General features: G+C 40.7%; 2 protein-coding genes across 3 annotated transcripts; both read left to right on the forward strand.

Annotated features, from left to right (window-relative positions):
- Positions 1-818: 818 nt before the first annotated feature.
- CUNH2orf15 (chromosome unknown C2orf15 homolog) lies at positions 819-1,621 on the forward strand. Its single transcript, XM_036272639.1, has one exon. The coding sequence runs from the start codon at positions 856-858 to the stop codon at positions 1,129-1,131; it is 276 nt and encodes a 91-aa protein (XP_036128532.1). The 5' UTR covers positions 819-855; the 3' UTR covers positions 1,132-1,621.
- A 4,506-nt stretch (positions 1,622-6,127) lies between these two features.
- Positions 6,128-11,115, forward strand: LIPT1 (lipoyltransferase 1). Of its 2 annotated transcripts, none has more exons than XM_036272629.1 (2): positions 6,128-6,170; positions 9,942-11,115. In XM_036272629.1, the coding sequence occupies exons 1-2, from the start codon at positions 6,148-6,150 to the stop codon at positions 11,062-11,064; spliced, it is 1,146 nt and encodes a 381-aa protein (XP_036128522.1). In that variant the 5' UTR covers positions 6,128-6,147; the 3' UTR covers positions 11,065-11,115. The 2 variants fall into 2 exon arrangements, with proteins under 2 accessions (XP_036128522.1, XP_036128523.1); XM_036272630.1 differs by lacking the exon at positions 6,128-6,170 and adding an exon at positions 7,595-7,602.
- The last annotated feature ends 876 nt before the right edge of the window (positions 11,116-11,991 follow it).

Below are 11,991 nucleotides of genomic sequence, written 5' to 3' on the forward strand. Positions count from 1 at the left end.
GACTGTTCTGGAAAATGTCCCATGTATAGTTGAGAACACGTATGCTGCTGTTGACTGGAATGTTCTATATATGTTGGTAAATCTAGTTGTTTTAATTTTGTGTTCAAGTCTTCTATTTTCTTATCTTCTGTCTGGTTATTCTATCTATTATGAGAGTTGAGTTTTGAAGTTTCCAACTATTATTTATATACATATATGCACAACCAATAGACAAAGACATTAGTTTGGGGAAAGCAGCGGGGAGGAGGGAGTGGGGAGGAGGGGGTCATTGGGGAAACAAGGGGAGACATCTATAATACTTTCAACAACAACAAAAAAATTTAAAAAGAAGTTTCTAACTATTAGTGCAGAACTATTTCTCCCTTCAGTTCTGTCAGGTTTTGCTTCATATATTTTGATGATGTGTTATTAATTGGTAAATATTTATAATTGTTTGGCCATCTTTATTTTTGGAGAAGATCTAACAGTGTTTGGACTTCAGTAATTATTTCTTTAATCTATTAATAATTCATTTAAAATTCTGATAGCAAGAATGATAGAAAGGGCTAAGTAGAAAAGTTCTATTATTGTCTGAAAGGTGATGAAACATAAAATCTTATAAATTCCTCTTTTAAAAGACTTTCAAAGAATCTGTAGAACCTGTGACCTGTCCCAGAGAAAATCTAAACATTGAGAGGTAGAAGTGTTTTACTTTGTATTTTGGCATCACCAGCATGACATTCTACTGACATGAACGTTGCCATAAAGTTAGTTGAAATTCCTGCTGTATTCACTTGTTTTCTTTTCTTTTTTCCCCCTCAAGCAATCAAGTTGAAGAAACGTTTCCACTACTACATTTATTCAGCTGTTTTTCCAATGGGATTTTCTCTTAGTAAATCTGCTACTCAGGTATCTGCTATATGTATGGATTCAAAAGTGGATGATCACTTAATGCGAGGGACTGAGACAAGCAAGTTGGAACCAGTGACTCGGTTATTTCAAAGCACCAAGAAAATAAGGTTAGAAGACACCAACCAAGAAAACTTTACAAGAAGTAAAGAGACTGGCACAGGATCTCTTTCAGAGAAAGCCTTGGGTTCAGTGGTTTATGTTAAAGAAAGTGATGGAATAGAAATGACAGATGTGGAATGAAGTTATTTGTACATATTATCACAGAAACCAAAAATTGCTTTTGACTAAGAAGTCACATTGAATGAGAAGTTAACCTCCTTAAGAAAACTTAACAAAATGAAGGAAGATGATTGCTTTTTTTCACTGTTTATGAATCACCTTACACAGTATTTTTTATGACACATACTCAAAATGCTTTAGGAAGAAAAAAACTTTCCAAAATTCAAAGCAGATTTCTCTTGTATTACATTCTATCCTTGTCAAAATCAGAGTTTCTAAGTAACAGTATTTAAATGGCCCCGAAACATATCAATTATAAAGTATTTAACAAGTGATCAAAAAACAGTGCCCAAACAATTTGACATCTGTATGTCACACTATTTCTGGTGTTCCAATTTTGTATGTTAGATTTCCAGTTTGGGGTTTTGCTTGAGGGGACTTTATCTTCCTGTATTTTTTGCATTTCTGTTCTGTAAATATTCACTGCAGATAAACTATGCAAAAGATCAGTAAATTGCATACTTTGAAAAGCATTTAGCATTTTATATCATCCTTTAAAAACTGGTACTTTTTCCTCCACATTGAATTAATTTCAGAGTTACAGAATAGTTATTTCAAAGTGTAATAGTTTATCTTACAAATGCTACCATTTTATACCGATAGTTAATATAAGAAAACTGCCTTAAAAAGTCTTGCTTTATATGTATCATTTTGCCATTCTTAATGACATATGTAGTAGTTTGAAACAGCAGTATTGTCTCAAGTAATGTTAGATGAAATTAAAACCATTTTGTGTCTGGACATATAGTGAGCTGTAACTATATTATGTATGTTTTGAGCATTTTCCTATATTTTAATATTTAATGACTCCCTAATGCCCAATTGAGTAATCCCCTTCATAGTCACAAAAACAAAAAGGAAAAGGCATCTTCTTTTAGGGGAAGCAATATTTTATAAATCAAACAGTACTAAATAAATGTAATATATTTGTAGGGAATACTGAGCCAAGAGTTTTTTTAAATGTTATTGAATGGGAGAGCCAATAAGACAATGCTTTTTGTCATTTACAGAACATAGTTCTTTGGGAGAGATAACGTACACAAACCATTCATTCACTCACCTAGGCTGGCACTGTACTTGGTGCTGGGGATATAGTGGTGAGTAAAATAGCTATTGCCCTTAAATGCTTACTGTCTGGTTACCAGGGAAGATGAAACATCAGATAGTAATTATATAAGATACAAACTGTGGTGGTCCATGAAAAAAAAGTAAAATGTTCAGAGAGACAAGAGGAGCTATCACACATAAACTTGATTCTTAATAATGGGAACTAGAAAGGCTTCTCTGAAGATATGACATTTATAGCTTTTGCAGTGATGTAGGTGTTCAATTGAGATGATGGTGATGATTGAGGTGTTAAGAAGGGGATAGAGTCCAGGTGAAGTTTGGCAGAAAGCAGTGATAGTTTGAAAGTAGGAAGTGAGGAAAAAGAAAGGGTTTCTAGCAAAAAAAGCTATATGCATGGAGGTTCCTAGGGGGAAAGGGTGTGCTTAGGGGCACGGTTTTTGGACATACTAGGTTTCCAAGGCAAGTAGACAATTGTATGTATGGAACTAAAAATATAAATTTTGAATATATAAATGCTTAAGGTGAATGGCTAGTTTGAGATCAAGTGCTGAGAAACTCCAACATTTAGGAGCTAGTGAGCACAGGGGGAGCTGGCAAAGGGGATTGAGAGTTGGCAGTGAGATCGGTGGAAAACCAAGACGGGGTAATGTCAAGGTTGCCCATAGGAGTCTTTAAAGTGGAGGTAGTCAACTGAAAGGTTAGATGAGGACTGAAAGGTCCACTGGATCTAAAAACATGTCACCAGTGACCTTGGCAGAACCACTTTTAAAAAACACAGGGACTTGGCTCGGGTATTTACAGACTGGTTTTTCACATCCACATTATGTCCAACAGCACATTAGATACTTGTGTTGGATGTTGGATTTGGGATGATCTTTCATTGTGTGATGCCCCATGCCCTGCAGGATGTCAGATGTTGTAGCACATCCCAGTCATCGAGACAACTAAAATGCGAACATTAATTAACCTCAGTGGTTACTGAGGCTAAGACAGCAGAAAATTAGGATCCCCAAATCCCATCAAAGCCATAAACTAGGCAGCATACCTGGGAAGGGAAATTCCCAAAGACTTCCTGAAAGGGATGGAATGGAACAAATTTAATCAGAACAATAGCCTCACACAGGTGTTTATTGTTTTCGTTTTTTTTGGGGGGGGGGGGTGGATTCTACAAGTGGAATCCATAAGTGAGCACTTTTTGCAGTTCTGTTGTTTCTGATAAAGTAAATTTTCCACATAAAAATAATGTAGCACAGCAGAAATAAGGATGGTAGGAGACTTTAAATTCAACATATCCATAAAATAAGTGTCTAGACCTACGGTCTCTGCATTATTGTTGTATCTAATGGTGTTGTCACTGATGCTAATAATAATAGCTATAATTTACTGAACTGGTATGTGACTGTCTTAGCTGAGATTGCCTAGAAGCTGCCTGAGACAGGGATTCAGGTGCAAATGATTTGGGGGGAAAGCCTGTACAGGGGTGAGGAAAGCAAGATAGGGAAGCAGAAGTCAACTAAGGATGAGGATTCAGATCCACAGGGTGCTCTGGAGGGTTGAGACAGCAAAGTTATCCCACTGACCCATTTTGAGGCAAGGGGACTATTGTACCCTCATACCAGTTAGGCGTTGGTTGCCCACCACCAAGCCAAAGGGGGCAGGAAAGTATCATGAATCACTCAGGTGTCTCTGGGCAGGACAGCTCCTACACTCACAGCAGCTGAAAAATGGATGCATGGATTAAGAGTAAAGGGAGCCTGGGTGGGGGCACTAACAGTCTTTATTACAATGCCAGACACCCAACATATATTATTTTCCTTTTATTTGGAAACAATTTCAAATTTAAAGAACAGTTGCAAGTATAGTATTAAGACTGTTCTGTCTCCCCACCTCTAACCATTTGAGAGTAATTTATTTTTATTTTTAATTGAGATATAATTGACATATGACATTGTGTTTATGACATATACATGACATGATTTTATGTAAGTACACATTGCAAAATGATTACAGTAAGTTTAGTTAACATTCTTCACAACACATCGTTACCAATTCTTATGAGAACTTTTAAGATCTACTCTCTTAGCAACTTTCAAATATACACTACAGTATTGTTAACGATAGTCACTATGCTGTCTGTGCGTTACATCCCCACGACATAACTATCTTATAACTGGAAATCTATACTTTCAGCCACCCCTCAAAAAGCACTTCTGATGGAATAATGGCTAAAGAAGCCTCCATGCTGGAGTAGGTTGAAAAATGAATGGGAAGTGAGGAAGTGGACACTGGATGTGTAGCAACTCCTTGAATAAGCCAGGCTCTGAAAGGAAGGAGACAGGATAAAAGGTGGAAAGAGAACTGAGGTTACTGGAGAACTGTAAAGATAAGACGGAATTCATGTCTTAGTGTCAGTAAAAGAAGATTCCACCAGAAAAAATAACCAAAGGAGAGAGTTTCAGAGCAGGGAGGAGGGACTAGGATTCTTGAAAACCACCTCAGTAGGAAATTAGGGGGGAAAACACTGTACCATCTCAAATTTCAGAGAATGGGAATTTAGAAAGATGTAATATAAGCAGAGGGCCAATAGTACTGTGTGGCTATTTTTAATAACTAGGAAAATTCGTACTGGGACTAACTCTCTACATAATCCATTCCCATCTGTATAATACAAGGAAGACTAACTCGGAGTGACTTCAATCAAAAGGGTAATAAATAAATGAGGGGCCACTGTGTCCTTATTGTAGCTTTATATGGAGCCCTGGTCATTTACCATGTCAGCATCACCAAACTGAATCCTGGATGATGCTTTCTGCAAGACACAAATCTTGTTGGTTTCTATTCTAATGGAAGGAGAGACTGATTTCTGTGGAAAACTGAAAGAGGACCACACATTCTTTGGGCTCTCATCCAGAGGTGGGTTTACTCCATCCCTGAACTCTGGACTCGCTTTGCTATTGCTTTGGCCATCAGGGTGTGGCCCAAGAGCTACTTCCACGGCCAGGCCTGAACTGAGGTCCCCCCGCAGCTAGTCAGCACCAAGGGGGTGCAGAGGCCATCCTGGGCCTCCCGGCGCAGCCAACCCTTGCTGACTGCCACCACAAGCGTGATCCCAGGTGAAACCAGCGGAGGAATCACCCCACTTGCCCATAAACACAGTCAATTGTTGTTTTAAGCCACAATGTTGAGGCAGTTGTGCAGCATTAATTAACTGAAACTCTGGCTTGCTGGGTAATTTTCCACCCGGCAGAGCCATATGGCTTTTCTCGCCAACTGCCTCGAGGGCCACCCTCGGTGTCAGGTCCATTTGCCTCCCTGTGTTTGTTTTGGGACCCACTCCTTCCTACCTGTTACCATCTCTGTATGAGGCATACAAGTGTTTATTCCTTTAAATGCAACGTCTTCAAATCTGATTTTAGTTTTCTCACCTCCCGGATAAAGTGGGAGTACCTGCCTTTTGGACTGTGAAGGGGATTTCCGTGAAGGACCCGGCGCAATGCCTTGAACGCTTCGTAAAAGGCCTCACTTGGCCCTCGGTGCTGGCGCTGACCTGAGTGCCCTGGGCTTCTGGCGGCCTTCCCGGACTCGTCGGCGAAGTGCGCCGCCAGCCGGACACGCCGCCCCTGCTACCTTCCCCCGTGACCGATAGCTCTGGCGGTCACGCAGGACGCGTCCACCTGAACTGGGGCGCCACACTAGGTCGCGCACCGCGTCCCTCACTCCAGTCTGGTTACATGGGACTCGGCCACTCCCAGGACACCTAAGGACTCCGCGGGCTCTCCAGCCCCGCCCCGCAGCGCCCCGCGCTACTTCCGGGGCGGTGCCAGGGGCGGGGCGGAGGAGGTCCGCTGCGCGCGCAGCTTGCAGGGCCAGGAGCGCTCCCGTCCTCACCGAGCGCGAGCGCGCGCCGCCATGGGCGCGTTCAGAAGCAGGAGGTGGGTACATGCCAGCCTCGCGGCGCCGGGCGTAGTGGGCTGTGGGAACTTGGGACCTTCAGGCCGGGCTCTGCGCCCGGGTGCTGAAGGCGCTGCAGTTTGCGCCCAGCCCTTGGGAGTAGTCAGCTCTATGGCTGGAAGAGGTTTCTCCACAATACCAGAGGGTGCAAACGAAAACGTGTTGGGCGCCGCGTGTGCAGGCCCACAGGGAGCCGAAAAGGCGAAATAAAACCTGCACACGCTGGTCATGAGACTCTGGGTGAGTGGTGCGCTGTCACAGATGGCAAAATTACTCGGAAAGGTTTTTTTTGAAGGAGGTGGGCCAGCCTAGGTGGGTAAGTGTGTCAACGTGAGAAACAGTCAAACCTATGAAGACTTTTTGAGAGTTTATTTGAGCCAAAACTGTTGACAGGAAGCAAAATCTCAAGGGATTGAGATAATGCTCCAGAGAATGGCAGTGTTGCACCTTATTTTATGCATTACAATCAAAAGAGAAGACACAAGGAGTTACATGAAGTCCATTGGTGATAGATTAGGGAGGTGGGAGGAAAGCAAAGCGGGGACACCTGGGATTGGATAAAAAGTAAAATGATAGACACATACATGTTTTACATAGGTGGGTATAGGATAATTGACAGTCAACAGTGAACTCAGTAACAGTGAGGGGATTGGTGGTCTCAGCAGAGTGGTGCCTTTGCTTTGAGGGGTCCAGAAAAAGGAAAATTACTTTGATGTTCCAAAGATATGTTATCATAGGTGCAAAAAGACAATACAAAGTAAAGATTGACCTTTGTCAGGGAAGATGCTGGCCTAGGACATGACTACCTGCCATAAACTGCTTTTAGTTAAAAGGTTTTAACCCTCATTTTATCTGTCTTCAGCATTTGGCATTGTTAACTATCTTGTTTCCTTGACGCTTCTATAATACCGTATTTTGAAATTTCTGCCTTTTCTTTTCAGTTTCCTTTGGAAGCTCTCCCTCCTACATCTGTATATTCCTTAAATGCTTCAGCTCTTCAAGGCTCTAAGGCTTTCATGGCTTCTCGCTGAGCCCTCTCTGGACAGTCTAGTCCCTTTCCACGGCCTCAGTTACCATCTATTCAGCTTGGTGCCATTGGCTGCTGGATAACCATAGACTGTCAAGTTTCACACCGTCAAAATGAACCAATTAATCTTTACTCCACGCCTCCTTTTATGAAATCTGCCCTAGGAAACGTCACCTTTTTCCATCCATTTGCCAGGCCAGAAATCAGGGCATAATATTAATAAAAAAATTAATATATTGTGTACTTTCTATGTGCCAGGCACTCATAAGCACTTAACACATGTTAGTTCATTTAATCCTGATATGAGTCTCATCCTTCCCCAGATATGGCTAAGGTATCTTGAGGCATAGCAGAAGTCAAGAAGTCAGCCCTAGATCACTCAGCTGGTAAGAGACAGTTGGCATTTGAATACTGTCACTCTAGCTGGAACTTGTAATCATTTCACCACGAAGGACAAGACCCTTGATTTACAAGACCCTTGACTTCTGTCTCTCACCCTCATTCAACCAATCACCAAGTATTATAGATTCTTCATGCTTAAATCTCTAGGTGATGTCTCTGAAGTATATATCTGATCTTTCTGCTTCCTTAAAACTCGTTAGCACTTCTGCCATGGCCCTCAGGGTGAAGTTAAGCATTTAACATGGATTTAAAATCTCCATAATCTGATGTCTACTTCTGCCTCCTAACTTGCAGCTCCCCATCCTTGCACTCTGAAGTACCAGCAGTCTTGTACATCTTAAGTGTAAGCAAACGGAACCAAATTTTTTGAATATGACTTTTTTTCCTCCAAGCTATTATACTTTGTTGTAATACTTTCCCTGACCCCTTTTATATCTCAGCATCAATGTCACTTCCACTAATCTGAGGAATAGATGGCCCTCTAATGTACTTACTTTATCACAGCATTCATGACATTATTTTAATTGTTGCCTTAATTGCTTTTTAGTATCTCCCCCTAGATGTGTGAGTTCCTTGAAAAAAAGGAGTCTATGACCTTAAATGCCTCTCACATTCATCCCCTTCTTTATGTCTGCTACCCTAGTTCAGGCCCTCATTATCTCTAGCTTGGACCTCTGCATTAGTCTGTTAAGTGGTCTCCCTGCCCCTGGTCTAGCTTTTCTTTAATCCATGCTCAACATGGCTGGCAGTAGTTGTTTCGTTTAATGCCTGCTTAAAACACTTCAATAGAGCCTAGCTGCTTTAAAAAAAAGTCCAGATGTTTGAGAGTTACATGAATTTGACTCCTCTATTACTTTACTACCTTGGCCCAGTAGGCACTCCATGGATACTGGTTGAGTGAATGAGGGAATGTATCAAAGTCAGCCAAACAGAACCAAAAACAAAGGGTTTAGCCAAAAAAGAGAGTCTGGCCAGAGACTTCCTAGAGCAGCATAGCCATAGACATCAGTGGAACTAGAAGATTAGTGGTATAACTCTGTTCCTGGGGAGTCCCCAAAACATGCTTTACTATTAGATGACTCCTTGTCTTTGCATCTGCCTGGAATGTGCTCCTCCTATCCACTTGGTAAACACCACCAGATTTCAAGACAGTTCAAGTATCCCAATTCTCCTGATCTTTCTGGACAGAGTATAAATTGGGTCTTTTCCATAGCATAATTTATCAAAATATATCAAGAGTGATGAAAGTGTGAAACTCTTTAACCCAAAAATTGTGTTTCAAGGATATTACTTAACTACAAAAGAATTTGGCCTAGTTATGGATTTTACCAATCCATTCTATCCCCGTTCTTGAACCTAAAGGAAAATTATGACCATCCTAAGAAACAGAATTGGGACGGAATGCTTTCTTTACCACCATAACTAGTCAAAATAGTTCATTGGTGGAGCTAGTATTTTCAACCTTTGCCACCTACTATTTCATTAGTACTGCTAAAAAAAAAATGTGCTAAGTGTCCAAACATAATAAATTTGTTCGTAGACTTTCCATACAGTCTGCTACTCAGATTGTCTCTCCCCTTGACCTCAGGTTGGGTCCATCCTAAAATAACATTGATATGAATAAGTTAGGTTGCCAGTAAATCATATATTTCAATGTCAAATAGGCATTATTTTTAAAGTGTTAAAAGGGCATAATTAAAGCTTTCAACAGAGATGTTCACGAATACAATGTTGATAACACACACACACACAAAACTAGAAACAACCTATAATTACAGAGTAAACTGGGTCACATCTGCCAGTGAAGTATTACAGTGTGAAAGCTGATGTAAAAACAGATTTAACGTTGAATGAAATAATGGTATGGTTCCACTTCTGTGGGGGAAAAGTGTGTTTACATATGCACAGAGAAAAATGGGTACACCAAATTGTTCATTGTGATCATCTCCAGGAGCTAGTAGGGAGTCTTTTCATTTGCTCTTTTTTGCTTATCTGTCTAGTCTCACTTTTCTTAATGGACATGTATTACCTGTGAATTCAAAATAACTGGTTTGACTTTGAGATATATATTTTCAGATTTATTATTTGAAAAATCTGTTCCCTTACACCATTTCAACTGAAATTACTGAGGTTTGCCTTCAGTTATTTCCTTTTAGTACTCTGTTGTAGAGTTGTTGTAGACAAATGATAAAGCTAAAAGGCAAGGAAAGCAATTTTCCTGGATAGAGAATTAGATGAGTTGGGATTAAATAACTAAGAATTGATAACTAAAAAACTAATTTTTCTTTTCTCAATCAATTAATTTGTCTTTCATTTTTAAAAGCATGCTGGTCCCATTTTCAAAGAAGAATTGCTTCCAGTTACTTTATAACTTCAAGGTCCCAGCAACTGGCTTTAAAAACACAGTAACAAGTGGGCTCATTTTACAGTCAGTTTCCAATGATGTTTACCAAAATCTGGCTGTAGAAGACTGGATCCATGACCATATGAACCTAGAGGGCAAGCCGGTTCTGTTCTTGTGGAGAAATTCTCCCTCTGTTGTAATTGGTAGGCATCAGAATCCTTGGCAGGAATGTAACCTGAATCTGATGAGAGAAAAAGGTGTAAAACTGGCTCGGAGAAGAAGTGGAGGAGGCACAGTTTACCATGATATGGGTAATATCAATTTGACTTTTTTTACAACCAAAAAGAAGTATGATAGGATGGAAAATCTAAAATTAGTTGTGAGAGCTCTGAATGCTGTCCAACCCCAGCTGGATGTGCAGCCTACCAAAAGATTCGACCTTTTACTTGATGGACAGTTTAAAATCTCAGGAACAGCTTCTAAGATTGGCCGGACTACTGCTTATCACCATTGCACTTTGTTATGTAGTACTGATGGGACCCTCTTGTCATCTTTGCTCAGGAGCCCTTACCAGGGGATCAAGAGCAATGCCACTGCTAGTATACCTTCCTCAGTAAAAAGTCTGCTGGAAAAAGACCCCACTCTGACCTGTGAAATACTGACAAATGCTATAGCTGCAGAGTATGCTGCTTGTCATCAGATTGATAATCACATCAACCTGATAAACCCAACAGATGAGATCCAGTTCCCTGGAATAAATAGCAAAGCCAAAGAACTACAAACCTGGGAATGGATCTACGGCAAAACTCCGAAGTTCAGTGTAAAAACGTCCTTTAATGTGCCACATGAACAGTCACACTTGGAAATCAAAGTATTCATAGATGTAAAGAACGGGAGAATTGAAATCTGTAACGTTGAAGCACCTGATCATTGGTTGCCACTGGAAATATGTAACAAATTAAGTTCAAGTTTTATTGGCAGGAAGTTTTGCCCAATTGAAACTACTACTCCAACAAATATATTACATAGACTATGTCCAGAAGATAATGAACTACACAGTAAATGGAACATTCTCTGTGAAAAAATTAAGGGAATAATGTGATTGCAAGTAAATTTAATATTGACAGGTTCAGTGAGAAAATAAAAACTTTCAATGTACATTGTATGTCTCTTAAAGTTAAAAGGGCCACCCTGGCTGGTTTGGCTCAGCGGTTAGAGCATCAGTCCCTGGACCAGAGTCTCATTTCAATTCTGGTCAAGGGCACGTACCTTGATTGCGGTTCATCCTGGCTCTGGTTGGGGTTGTGTGAGAGGCAACCAGTTGATGTGTCTCTCTCACATCAATGTATCTCTCTCTCTCTTTCTTCCTCCCTCCCTCCCTCCCTCCCACTCTATCTGAGGATAAATGGAAAAATATCCTTGGGTGAGGATTAAAAAAAAATAAAATTAAGAGGGCCTAGTCTCTCTCTGTTACTTCTCCCCATTTGTGTCTACCACCCATCCTTATTTGTATTTTATCCTGACCTCTGTAATACTCTTGTCTTTCCTCACTGATTTTAATACCTGGCATGCATATAGATTCCCATTCCAGCCTCTGTTACCATCTTGGGAATGTTGACCACATCAGACACTCTGACTTTAGTTCTTTTTCTTATCTCTGGGGAATACAACCTCGGCTTCTTGTCACCTCTGATACTTGAAACTCTAAAATTACCCTTTTTAGTTATATCTTCATAGTCTTCCATCCTCTCCCACTAAATCAAGTCTATTGTACTCTTTCAAAAAATTTTTTTCATTGATTTTAGAAAGTGAGGAAGGGAGAGGGAGAGAGAAACATCAATGAGAGAGAACATCAATTGGCCACCTCCTACATGCCCCTCACAGGGGATGGGGCCCACAACCTGGGCATGTGCACTGACAGGTACTGAACCAAGCCAGACCCCAGCAGCAGTTTAGGGAACCATATTCATTAGGGTGCTCTCCCTTGATGAATCAAGCTCCCTCCCTTTCTCCTTTCCCTCCACCTTGT

Source organism: Molossus molossus, unplaced genomic scaffold (genome assembly GCF_014108415.1).
Source record: "Molossus molossus isolate mMolMol1 unplaced genomic scaffold, mMolMol1.p scaffold_m16_p_20, whole genome shotgun sequence".
Lineage (NCBI taxonomy): Eukaryota > Metazoa > Chordata > Mammalia > Chiroptera > Molossidae > Molossus > Molossus molossus.